We start from the raw sequence: 13,496 nt of genomic DNA, 5'->3' as shown, positions 1-13,496 counted from the left end.
TACCTACTCCATTTCTACCCTTATCCTTTCCTGAGTACCAAAGCTTATAACCCCAAGGAGCTATCTCTCTAACCTTGGCACATTATATTTATTCTCCTCTTCATAACATCTACAATTTCAACTAATCTTCTTGTCAAAGAACCTATGTTCCATGTCCCAAAGCGTAACCTACTACCCTTACCCCTACCCCTACCATTACCGTGGACTAGCTTATTTACCCGCAACCCTTGCATATTTGACACCACCCCCGGGTCCTGGGGTGGCGCCGCTTCGGGGCGACGACCTAGCAACCCTTGCACATTTATCACTACACCCGGGTCTAGAAAGTGTAGCGCGTCGCTGAGTAGGGAACGCCCCCACGATATTTATATTGTGGTTCATGTCATAAGATGTGGCTAAGTTTTACGCTGGCCTCCACAAACCTACCGCAACCCTCCTCCTTTGTCCGGGCTTGGGACCGGTTGTAAAGGCCACCAAGTGACCCTCACAGGCGGAGTTCTTATAACTAAAAGAACGTTTGTGTTTTATCATAATGATAGAAGGCTTTTAAACTGCTGATTCATCTGAATACATTTGTATTCTTTTTTTCAAAGAATAAAGGAGGATTTATATCCTGTTATTAGCAAGATAAATAATGCATAACAATATCCTAACATTATTTTCATGTCTAGCTGGAAATTTGTGCTCATATCACAGTCTTGTTAACTTGGCATGAGGAGGTCTTACTTCCTCATATATTGAATCTATTTCCTTCAACTGAGTTAAAGTTATTTTACATCTTTGTTGTCTAAGCTATTTCCTGCAATTTTCTATTGGCAGTCTGACTTCAGAAGTGTTAGTGAGTTGGAATATGCAAAATTAATAACTCTAAATTGAGCAAGCAGTGAGCGGTTTAACTGTTGATAATGTTTAAACTCTATTGGATTACTGACTCAATGACGATTATCTTCTACAATTTTGATCATTATTAATATATGGGCATTCTCACTTGTAAAATCCATGATATATTATAAACTGGGAATGTTTATAAAGAACTATGAGGATTGATAACGAGATTAGAATGTGAAGTCGTTCAAAAATCATTTCTTCAATTTTGCCAAAGACAGGGTCAGGATATAAGGCCATTGAGTCTCTGTCTATGTTGCACGGACACTATATTTTAGTAGCATTTATAAGTTCTGTATCTGTGCATATTTTTCGTTTGGTTGATTCTCCTAAAGTATGGGGCTTGTTTGTAAAAGGAATTTAGCTGTTGTATAGGGCACAAAAAGAAAACATCCCATATGCGCTTGATTAGAACATGCAGGTAACTTTTTAAATAGTTGAAGTTGTGTTGCAGGTGGAAAAGCTCAAGAGTGAGCTCAATGAAGTTGAATTTGAGTATACAAGACTTTTGGTTGAATCGAGATCAATAGACTTCTACTGACGAACCACAGATAGGATAACATTTTTATTTTATTTATTATAAGAAAGAGCAAAGTTTTACTTGAGTTTGATCTTCAAGGAAGTGCCATTTCAAACCTTAAAAGTTGTATAATCTCATAAATCTCAGGCGATTGCAGGTGAGTTCCATCATCTGAATAAAAAGAATGGACGCTGTCTTTAACCTCAACCCAACTGCAACCACCATTCTTGTTCAATCCCTTTTCCTTCATTAGTTTCCTCACATTCATAACTTCCACCCATCTTCCAGCTGAAGCATAGATATTTGATAGCAGCACATATCCTGCTGAGTTTTTCTCTGCCATTTCCCAAAGCCTCCTAGCTGTTCTCCCTGCTAATTCTTCCTTCTTATAAGTCTTACATCCGCTTAATAAAGCTGCCCATGCATTACTTTCAGGTTTATATGGCATGGAATTAATGAATTCTTCAGCTTCATATATGAGTCCTGCTCGGGAGAGCATATCAACAATGCAAGTGTAGTGTCTTCCCTTGGGTTTTACTGCATATACTGCCTCCATCGAATTAAAATATCCCACTCCTTTATTGATCAATCCAGAGTGGGAGCACGCGAACAGAACCGACAAGAGCATTTGCTCATTACACGCCACAGTTGAAGTTTCTTCCATTTCCTGAAATTTATCAAGACATTCCAGTGGAAAACCGCTTTCTGCAAGCCCTTGAATCATTACAGTCCATGAAACTTCATTCTTCTCAGACATCCTATCAAACACCTTTCTAGAGTACTCAATATCCCCAGACTTGGCATACATATCAGTAAGAGCAGTGCCTACAAAAACATCATACTGAATCCCAAGTTTAATTATCTTCCCATGTAAGTCTTTACCCTTCCCTAACGATGCTGTGCTCGCGCAAGCAGAAAGCATGCTAGAGAAGGTGGATGTGTTTGGAATTTCTCCTAGCAGAAGCATTTCTTTGAAGATCTCAAAGACCTTGTCAAATTGTCCACAATCTAAATAACCAGCAATTATAGCACTCCAAGTGACCCTATTTCGCAATGGCATAGGCATAGCATGAAACAAATCCTTAGCTTCTTCCATTTCTCCATTCAGACTATACCCTCCTATCATAGTATTCCAGGAAACCACATTTTTCTCCATATCTGAATCGAATAGTAGGCGCCCTTTCTTAGTTTCTCCACATTTACAGTACAAATCGATGAGAGAGCTACTGACAAAAACATCATTTTGAATCCAATTTTTTGTAACATGTCCATGGATGATCATTCCTGCTTGTAAAGCTTCAAGGGTAGCCAATGTACTTATAATACTGGAAAAACAAGAAATAGTTGGCTTGATTCCTTGTTGAACCATTTGGCGGAAGAGTTTCAGTGACTCGTCCGTATAACCCCTCTGACTGCACCTTGCAATCATGGTACTCCAAGAAATCTCATTTCTTTCTGGCATCTCTTCAAAGATCCTTCTAGCTTCTACCAAGTCATCCATGTCTAATATTGCTGTCCAAGAGACAACATCTCTTACATCCATCCTATCAAATATTTTCCTAGCTAAATCTATTTCGCCTATCTTCAAGCATAATGTAATCAAAGAATTAGATACTGCTAAATTATGTTCAAATCCAGTTTTAACAATCAAACCTAAAACACACATTCCCAATCCAAAATCACGCAAATCTCCACATGCTCTAACTACAGAGGTAAATGTAACGTTGTTTGGCATCACCCCAGATTCAAGAAGTTTCAGAAATAGCTTCATAGCTTCAAAACTGAACCCGTTACGGACATACCCACTAATTCCTGCGGTCCAAGATACCACATTGTGAAATGGGTTTCTTTCGAAATACCACATTGATTCTTTCACTCTGCCATATTTCATAAAACCTGAAATCATCGCTGTCCAAGAAACCTCATTTCTCTCAGGCATTTCGTCGAACAACTTGCGAGCTCTATCGAAATTTCCCCACTGCACATCAGCAGAGATCATACAATTATGTACAACAAGATCAAACCCATTGAACTCTTTTGAAATCTCATTAGCTTCAGCTGATTTTCGACAATTTAGGTACATTACCAGGAGTTTAATTGCTATATATCTCTCTGATGAAACACCCATTTTGATTAAATGGCCATGAAAAGCACTCCCTTCAGTGATCAAACCATGGCTGTTGAGATTTTTCAACAGGGAAACACATGTTTCTGCATAACCATTGAAGTCCTTTGCTGGCTTTGCAGATAGTATACTTCTCAAGGCATTTCTCATGTGAGATTAGGCAAGGCAAGAAACAGTTAAGTTAGTTGACGGGAAATTGGGCAGCAATACAAGAGAAATTCAAAGTACATAGTCACACGCGCTACATAAACATCATGTAATGCAATATTGATTTAGCAATAAGAAATAATCTTTCGGTTACATTTGCTTTCCAACTTCAAACAAAGAAAGGAGAAATAACATTTTTCTTAAAAATTTGAATATAACATTGTATGTGTACAACATGCCGATATTATCCGCTTTGGTCAAAATCCAACACTTTTGGCCTCACGGTTTTAAAACGTGTCTGCATGTATTGAATTTCTACTTTACTAATAAGCCTCTGTAACTTTCTCTTCATTTTCGATGTGAGATTTAATTTATTTCTGCCCCATCGTCATATATTATGATCGTTCCTTGCTCGGCCTATGGGAATTACTTATTGGAATTACATCCACAAAGATCGTAAACTCATGTTAATCCATTAACATCTAACATGAAAGCGCACCTGAATCTATAGACCAACAAATTGAAGGGAACTAGAAATACATTAGGTTGATTAGTCTTCTAGTGCAAGAAGCAACTACCACATCTACACTTGATGTGGGAAGTTATGGATTTAGAATGTTAATGACATATGAACCATAACCTTTTACTTATATAGTAAATCTAATTGTTATAATTACTATTCTGCCCATTATAGAATTAGTATATATTACATCTGGATATCTACGTATAAATAAGCTCATACCTATTACATATGTCTTAGGTTTATGAAGTAAATTATACCACTTAACATACTAATATATGATAGATGTAAAGCCCACATTGTGGATTTTAATCTAACAATATCCCACTTGGGCAAAACATGTATATCTTATAAATTATGAAACTTTTATGACGTCAAAATATGCTATCATATTTACTATAGGCATATATCAACAATTTTGTCCATTAATCAGCATAGAACCAAAGTAGAATCAGTGACCTTTAGTGTAACCTTACCAACAATCAGGGGCGGAACTAGGGGGGTTGGGGTGGGCTCGAGCCCCGGCTGGCCGCCGGAGAATTGAGAAATTGTCTGATAATATTTTGAAGAGAATTATATTGACTCTATGTAGCATTATTTTAATATTTAAAGTAGAGGAGATGGTTAAGGATGCTTACTCTATTTGAGAGGTCATATGTTTAACTCCCTTCAACCTCATTTTCTTTTAAAAAGCTTTTATTTATTTTAATTTTATTTTTCAATAATTATAAAAACATGTTACCATTATTAATTAATTTAAATGGACTCTTTATTTTTATTTTGATAACACTTTAAAAGTCTTTACCATTAAAAAAAAGTAAACATATTTAATATTCATTTTTATTATGTCTTTACATTAAAAAAAGTAAAAATGATTAATTTTCTATTAGTTCATTACTAGTTAAAATGATAACATTTTTACAATTTTAACGCGTTGGAGGCTAAAATAATTTTACCCAACCCTAACAGGCTGGACTTTGAAAATTAATCGTCAACCACATGGTTAAAATTAGCCCCCCAAATTAGTGCATTAAAAATCATTGAATTTTACGTGATATAATATTTTTAACGTTATAAAAATTTATTATTAAATATTTTAGTCCCGGCTTAGTTTGGGTTCTGGTTCCGCCACTGCCAACAATGATCGCATATGTTAACATAACCAAGCGACATGAATAAAGTATGGATATGTAACATGAGAATTACATGTAATGTGATCTCAACATGTCTATTTCCAACTAGTTCACATTAGTGAGATCGAGATAATAACATTTGCATAATTGAATAAACTTAAAACTTTATTAGCTGGAATCATTACCGAATAAACAAACTTGTCTAAACTAAAGAGCATCCAAAATACAAACTCCCACTGAACTCATCAAATATTCTCAAACAATACAACGCCCAAATAAGCAATATGCTCATTAAAGACCATAAGCAATAATTATTAATTGAGTGAATCCGTGATGGTCAATATGCTCATTAGACACCAGTCCATTCTGAACTCTTTACTAGATATTGAATTATTGGTAGAACATAAGTGTTCACTTATTGTCACAATATATTGTCTTTCTATGCCAAAATTGCAGCCTAATGACAATTTCTGTTGGAACTCGAACTCAGAAAATAAGAACAGACCGAACAAAATTAAATGGGCAGAGTCGCGGACAATGTCGCTTTCTTTAAGACGTTCGCGGAACTGCCGGAAAATAGCAAACAGTATGAACTCCGGTCGCCTCCAGGATAAAACAGCCCTCTTAAATACGATTTTTGTATTGCACCGTACAAAAATCGTTTCTGTCTACACTCTGTAAGTTGCTCAGTTTTTGGAATCGAAAAAAGGAATGAATGAATTCAATTGTGTAATTTCTGTATGCCAGTCTCACCTATTTATACAGGGAAAAAAGAGCTGTTGAGCTCTGATTTCATGGAGAAGATGAAGGAGGAAAAACAGGAAGGTGGAGGAGACTGGGTTTTACAGAAGACACGTTCAGGAAAATAGACGTTATGAATAACGTTCACAAAGACTAAATCAGAATGTAAATAATTAAATAACCAACCCAACCCGGTCCGGTTCGGTTTGGTCGGACGGACGGCGCGCGCGCGTGTGTGGTGGTCAACCAAGGAGACAGGTCCTCACCCTTTCACAAAAGTGGGTACCCCTTGGGGCACACCCCAAGCCCAACAATTTCATAGTCAACAAAAAAACTGGATTCCTCATAATGCACTATAAATATAGTTGTTATGATGAAAGAAATGATTCATCCATTCTGAACTCTCTACTAGATATTAAATTATTGATAAAACATAAGTGTTGACTTATTGTCATAATATATTGTCTTTCTATGCCAAAATTGCAGCCGAATGACAATTTCCTATTCAACAAAAAAAAAATGGATTCCTCATGATGCGCTATAAATATAGCTGCTATGATGAAAGAAATGATTCATCCATCTAATAAATTGAAATTAACTTTAAACAAAATGAGCATCCAATATGATCAGAATTAATATACATAATCTGATTTGATTCTGATATTATATGTGAGTTTTATTTAATGTGAATAGCGTATGACCTTGTTGGCTGCTTTTCTAAAGATTCAAAACTAAAATATTTGCATATCTGCTCATCAACTCAAATATAAATATATATCTGAATGCATACATACTTCAGCATAAAAAAAATAATGTATAACTATTTCAAACATCGTCCCCTTTAATCACAAAGGTATCACCTAGTTTGGAGTCTCTCAACCAGAAAAATAGATTTACTCCCAATGAATCCAAAATATATACAATTATCAACTAAATTCATCTTAAAATCAAATGAGGCAATAACTTAGTGAAATTTGTGACCATAACAAGTTGTCAATGCTATTATAATTTTAAAGAATCTTTCAACGAAAACTAGAAAGAATGTCTTTTCACAAATAGTGTCTTCCGTTTGTGTGAAGTCTTTGACAACAATAAGTGTCTTATATCTTTTCATAGTTGCCTTTGAGAAAATTGACAAGATTTGAAACTTTTTATTAATGACATCGATCCACAATTGAGAATTGAAACTCCTTATGGCGTGATAAACTCAATATCATCTTTATGTTCCTAGAGATATACAAAATAATGATAAAAAAATTGTATTTCTCCTTTCTCTAGTTAATTTCACTTTACTAGTATTTATTCTTGAGGTTTTTGAGATTTTTCTTCCGGATGAGGATTCACTTAATCATATTCCCCCCTGCAAGCTTAACATCCTTAAAGAATCTTGAATTATTTGTCTTACAAATACTTAGTAGTGGGAACATAGACTTTAGAAACCCCTATATTCAAAGCACCCAACAATATAACAAATAATAATTCTTCAAATCCAATTTCTTTTCAATTTGTCTATATGGCATAACAATAGTTCGACAACCACACACATTAAGTGTTTAAGCTATGATTTTACACCTTCCTAATGTTTGGGGGTCTAAATTGTTTCTTTTGTTAGTACTTTAGTTATAATATAAGTTGAAATATTCATGTCAACTGCATGGTTTACCTGTTGTTTGTCGTTGCTGTTGGAAAAGCTATTTTTCATGTATGAAAAGCCAAACAGCAGCTCCTTACCAAACATCTAAATCAATAGGTGGAAATGGCGTAATCAAATACGTGTTAGTTAATTAATTAGTAATTAATCTTGGATTTGTCAAGAATATTTTTGGATCACGTGATTTTTTTAATGGCAAATTGCTTGTTAATTGGGTTGAAAATGATGATTAAGTAAAAGTATAGTGAATTGAGGAGAGAAAATTGAGGTGTATGATAGTTATTGAATAGAAAAAAAAATAAAAAAAATTATAAAAAAATAAATATAAAAATAAAAATAAAAACACCCTCTTTACTTTTGAGTTTGATTGCCATTTTGATTTTTTTTAACATTGTTAGTCAATTTAGACTATCTTTGCTAACGGAATCAAGACACATGTTTGTCAACTTTTAAACCACAATAATTATGTTTGCAAATCGATCAAACCACAAAGTATATTTTTGTACTTTTTTCCAAAATTTAATACTTGGATAAAAAAACTAAACTAGAAATTCTTGAAAAACTATAACGACTTATACTTTGGAAAAAAAAAAAGAAATCACCTTCTAATACAACTTATATAATGGAATGGAGAGCGTAGAATTTCAAATAGATTTATTTATACATTTGTATATCATGTTTCTATAATGAGTAATTTTTTTTGTTTGATAGACGAGTACTTTCTTTTACTAGCAATAATATAATGTGGAATTTTGGATCATAGCCAATTTTTTTCTTACTTATTTGAAACCGAAAGACTCAGGCTGTTTTTTTACACTCTGCCCCAGCATTCTCTAGAGCTAGCAGCACTTTGAAGACTGCTGGCGTTTGTTTGGTTCATGTGATTTTTCCTTGGAATGTTGGTTAGCAGCGGACTTAAGTGTTCCGACGGGTGATTTCGTAGTCATTGCTGGATGGTTCTTACATTTGTGTCATTCAGCACCGGAAGAAACAACAAGGAAGGCAGTGAGGGTACTCCAAACGACATGGTTTCAGAGAAATAACAAACTCTGGAACGATTGTGACATCAGTCCGGTAATAAGTTTCAGGAACACACAAATTATGCTACACGACTGGAGTAAATGCAAATCCAAACAGAATAATCCCATCCTTGTCCGCTCTACTGTACCTGCTCACTGGAGAAAACTGAAGCCAGACCGCGTTAAATGCAACTAAAATGTTGTTGTATTCTGAGAGGAAGACTTCAACGGATTGGGAGACAAAGCTGGGAGTTTTATAATGTGTAGCAACAGTAGAGTGAATGGCATCCGTAATTCAAAAAATTTAGAAGCGGTAGTGCTGAGAACGAGTATACTATAGCTGAAGGCTCAACAAATGAGTAAGGTGGAATTCGAATCTGATGCAAAATTGATGGTTGATAGCATTCTATCTAATAAAGTGGATTTCTCGGATTTCGCTAGCTTGATCTAAGACTGCCAGAATATATTCAACGATAACCCAGACTTTTCAGTCTCTTTTATTCCTTGATTAGCGGACGAAGCAGCTCACTTAGTTGCTAGGTAAGCTCGTTCCAATGCTAATGATTTTATTTCTGTTATTTGTCCTGAATGGCTCATTAATGTACTGAATAAGGATTCATATCCTTCGTATAAATGCATTCTGAGTTTTCTTTAAAAAAAAAATACTATAGATATATATTTTTTTAAAGAATAATATAAACATATATTTGAAGAGTATAAAAATTGAAAATACTGTTGTCAGTAGTGCTTCACTTGCAATACTAAGGGTAAATAATTAATTAGTCCCCTAGTTTTTACCTAACACACTGTTTAGTCCTTCTATTTTAAAAAACACATTTTAAAGTCTCTATCTTTTATCAATACTTGTGGTCCTTTTATCTATTTTTTTAGATTTTTAACTGAACATATCTTAGCTTTTAGGACAACCACGGTACAATATAAGTTGACCATGTTACTCTCTTATTTTATATATATATATCTGTTTATGCTAAAATATAACGATTACAAGTCTAAAAAAACTAGACAAAATGACAAAATGATTAATATTGGCAAAAGCTAGGTACCTTATAATGTGTTTTTCAAAATAGAGAGACTAAACAGTGTTAGGTAAAAACTAGGGGACTAATAATATTAATGTTAAGTTTTAAGACATTATAGATAGATAGATTACATCAGTGGCTGAACAAAGAGAGACAGGCATGTTGATGTTTTCTAGACTGTAAATATAATTCGAGTATCATAATGTCAGTCATGACTTGAGTATAGATTAGCAACAAATGTCAAGTGCAATCAATAAAAAGCACTATCCCGAAAAACAGAAAATGCTCTCTGTGACAGTGGCAAAGCCCACCAACCACCAAGAACCCCTACCAAAGTTAGTTTGTGGTCTTTCACTTCAACTGTGGCAAGGCAGAAAAGTTTGTAGTCTTGGACTTCAACTTTATTGGCATATAAAGACTACAAAGAAAAAGGTAGCTGATCAATAAAATCTAACAACAGATATTATAATGCCTTTGAAATTCCAATATACTGATTTGCTGGTGGAGATTGGATAAGAATAATAAATTCACTGTATATAATATGCAAAGCTCATTCTTGCATACACTATGATGTGTTGTTCCATTCACTCCAGGAACTAATAGAGGTGTGTTTGACTGTCTTTCTTATTCTAGTTCACTTTTCGTCCTTTTGTGCAACTGAGGATTAACTATCCATGCATGTAGAGAGCATGTTCACTTGCAAAAGCATCAAATGAAAGAGCATTTGCAACCAATGGAAGACAATACTGAACTTGAACTACTAAAATCGTGCTAAAAAATGTGGAGGGTGGAAACAAAAGATAGGAGCAAAATAAGAGGGTACGACGTTCTCTCATGCTGTTAGCACTTCCACATTTTTCTAACTTGAAAATAATAGTAATAAAGAAATTTTAATTCAATTAACTTTATCCCAATCTGGAGGAAATGGCATGCAGGTTCCATGTATCCTGTCTTTTATCTTCAAAAACAAGGGAAATAACAAAATTCTGCAATCCCATCTATCTCCCTCTCCAAACATATCATAAAACTCAAATTTGTGCAACTAGTTTAAAGAAATATGTTTATTAGTAACAGGGATCATACCTTTAGAGAGTACAAATAGGGCTTTTGGCGCATGGATTGATGACACAACTGAAAATTTTGAAAGTTAGTTCAAATCAATAGCCAAGTACCAAAAAATAAAATAAAAAATATATCAGATGACCCATAGTACCCCTCTCAAGATTCATATGATACAGATATGACCACAAACTGAGAGGTGATCATAACCCCTTAGGTTATGCACTTTCGCTAGTGATGACCAAGAATTAGGAACACCTCCCTGTATACTCAAGATCATACTCCAACAAGGCCAGAATAACAGGATAAATCAACAGATAAAAGAAATCTCAATTCACACACATTAAAGAAGCCCAGTAATTGAGAACTCAGTTTTACTCTTGTTGACCATTTAATGCTTACATAGACATCATAAACCAATCTCACGTTTATAAAAATTCATGATAGCAACAAGAACCGTTACTAGTTCTTCTAATCAACACCCACGCTCATCCATGCTATTCTAGGCTCAATCAAAGTCCTAATTAAGCTTTAACAGCAAATCAGCGATGCTAGCTAACCTGTTCAATAAAAACATAAACTGATAAAGGGCTGGGCTTTGTGCTGACGAGGAAAAGAACAAGTTTGGTCACAAGCATGACAGGATGATGCCAATTCACCACCACAGTGAGAAAGAAAAAAGCAGGTAGCCATAATTTTCTCACAAATAGCCAAAACACAGGAGTATCTTTCCCCTCGTTCGAGTAACCAAAAATATTTGGATCATCGTCTTGACCTACATCATCAATATTAAATATTCAAATTGATGAAACATGAGGCCAGATAAAACTGCAATTCTAGGAAAGTGAACTTTAATCGCACAGGTCTTGACAGAAGCAAGTTGCTAACCATCCATGGCATACGTAACCTGCTGCGAAAGGCTTGCGTATCCAATTATACATGACACACCGAGTAGGGTTAATGTACTTCCTGAAAATTATATGCTTAACGTTTAATTAAAAACTTAAAAACATGAAAGCAAGAAAATAAAGGTAATTAGGGAAGAAGTTGAGTTAAATTACCTGAAAATTGAACATCGAGAACAGAATCTAGGTTCCATTTACACATATTTGGGCATCTAGTGAGTATTTTAGGATGAAGCTGCTTCAGCCATGTCCTTATGAGTTCAAGTTTTCCATAAACTGGAAAGCAATGAACAGCAATTAACACATAATCAAAGAATAAAATAGAAAAAGGAAATGAAAGAAGCTTACACGGCTGCCTTCTAGACGTTTGTAAAGAAGAGTAAAAGTAGGTTATTGACGAAAGAGAATGTCGAATTGGATTCAGTAATTTTACGGCATACGGCATTTCTATTTTCTCTGTCGACACCATACATATATATAGATTATTTTTCAACCGAAAATGTTTGGGTTAATCAAAAGTTAATTTCTTCATTTTCTTTTGACAATTTCGAAATATTTATTACTTTATTACTATTTTTTATATTAATTACATATATGATCAATTAACGTTGGAAATTTAAAAAGGAAAATCCGGATAGAATGTTAGAAATTTATTAATTGAAAATCCATTACTGAAATAGCCTACATTTATATCTTCTAATCCCTCCATCACTTATAAATTTGCTGTGTTACTTACTGTTTTGTTTTTTTTATTTATCAAGCCATTGATTAATAGTAGTAATAGTTAAGATTATATTTTGTTTTTACTTTTTCTTTATGAATTTTTTTCTTCAAAAAAGTCTCTTTTTTTCTCATCGCAAATTTTTATCCGATCGTGTTCAGTTCGATATACGTTCATGAAAATAATGTAAAATAACGAAGTTTTGTGTAAAACTAAGTTTTGAAGGTTTCAAAACTATGCAGTTTTGTAGTTTTGTGTTAAAGAAATTTCAAATCAATATAATTAATACGTTGTTCGCGAGTGAAGTTCATAAACTGAATTAACGAGTTGCTCGCGAGCAAAACTCATGAACAAGCTCGTTAGAAATCTCGCGAGCAACTCATGCACAGGTCACGAACATAATAGTAAGCTCGAGCTCGAGCTCGTCAATTTTCTGACAAGCTGAGCTTGAGCAGGCCAAAACTCGGTTCGGCTCGATTAAACCCCTATTGGTAACTGTAACATCCTGGCCCAATACCATATAGATATTGTCCATTTTGGCCCAAATTTAATATCTTGGGCCTCATGGCTGGAAAACATGTCTGCATGTATTGGATGTTTACCTTACTAATCCACAATCACACTATCTATTTTCGATGTGGGATTCAGTTCATTCCTACTCTCATCGTCATCCCTTAGAGTCGCTCCTTGCTCAGACCTTCTACCCCGACGTCACCCACTCTAGACCGGGTCATTACAAGTCCACCAGTTTCTATTTGGTTCGTCCTTAAACCACACATCTTTATAGGCCCAAATCCTTCTGTATTTCCATTAGTTCAAATTAATTTTTTTTAATTAATTAAATTCCAACATGCATCTCATTCGTTAAGTAATGTTGTGTTGCGTTACTTTACGTTACGTTACGTTACATTACATTATGTTATGTAATGTTATGTTTTGCAATGTTACGTTACATTACATTACATTATGTTATTTTACATTATGTTACATCATATTACCTCATATCACGTTACGTCACATAATGTTATGT

General features: G+C 34.4%; 2 protein-coding genes across 3 annotated transcripts; both read right to left on the bottom strand.

The window, feature by feature from the left end:
- Positions 1–1,437: 1,437 nt before the first annotated feature.
- Positions 1,438–3,842, bottom strand: LOC136232820 (pentatricopeptide repeat-containing protein At2g13600-like). Of its 2 annotated transcripts, XM_066022249.1 has the most exons (2): positions 3,492–3,842; positions 1,438–3,383 (listed from the first exon to the last, which is right to left on the bottom strand). In XM_066022249.1, exons 1-2 carry the CDS (start codon positions 3,678–3,680, stop codon positions 1,500–1,502), a joined length of 2,073 nt encoding a protein of 690 aa, XP_065878321.1. In that variant the 5' UTR covers positions 3,681–3,842; the 3' UTR covers positions 1,438–1,499. The 2 variants fall into 2 exon arrangements, with proteins under 2 accessions (XP_065878321.1, XP_065878319.1); XM_066022247.1 differs by having other exon boundaries at positions 1,438–3,842.
- A 6,079-nt stretch (positions 3,843–9,921) lies between these two features.
- LOC136234114 (uncharacterized) lies at positions 9,922–12,203 on the bottom strand. The gene is made up of 6 exons (XM_066023880.1): positions 12,094–12,203; positions 11,902–12,021; positions 11,729–11,809; positions 11,401–11,615; positions 10,865–10,912; positions 9,922–10,199 (listed from the first exon to the last, which is right to left on the bottom strand). Exons 1-6 carry the CDS (start codon positions 12,188–12,190, stop codon positions 10,032–10,034), a joined length of 729 nt encoding a protein of 242 aa, XP_065879952.1. The 5' UTR covers positions 12,191–12,203; the 3' UTR covers positions 9,922–10,031.
- Positions 12,204–13,496: the final 1,293 nt, after the last annotated feature.

This window comes from Euphorbia lathyris, chromosome 6 (genome assembly GCF_963576675.1).
Source record: "Euphorbia lathyris chromosome 6, ddEupLath1.1, whole genome shotgun sequence".
Lineage (NCBI taxonomy): Eukaryota > Viridiplantae > Streptophyta > Magnoliopsida > Malpighiales > Euphorbiaceae > Euphorbia > Euphorbia lathyris.
The sequence above is the reverse complement of the archived record's forward strand: the minus strand, read 5'-3'. Positions and strand labels throughout refer to the sequence as shown.

Excerpts from the sequence above, each read along its gene's own strand:
- LOC136232820 (XM_066022247.1), bottom strand. The coding sequence starts at position 3,680 with ATGAGAAATGCCTTGAGAAGTATACTATCTGCAAAGCCAGCAAAGGAC.
- LOC136234114 (XM_066023880.1), bottom strand. The coding sequence starts at position 12,190 with ATGCCGTATGCCGTAAAATTACTGAATCCAATTCGACATTCTCTTTCG. Across the intron at positions 12,022-12,093 it reads AACGTCTAGAAGGCAGCCGT|TTTATGGAAAACTTGAACTC; the intron begins GTAAGCTTCTTT and ends ATTGCTTTCCAG. Across the intron at positions 11,810-11,901 it reads TCTCGATGTTCAATTTTCAG|GAAGTACATTAACCCTACTC; the intron begins GTAATTTAACTC and ends TATAATTTTCAG.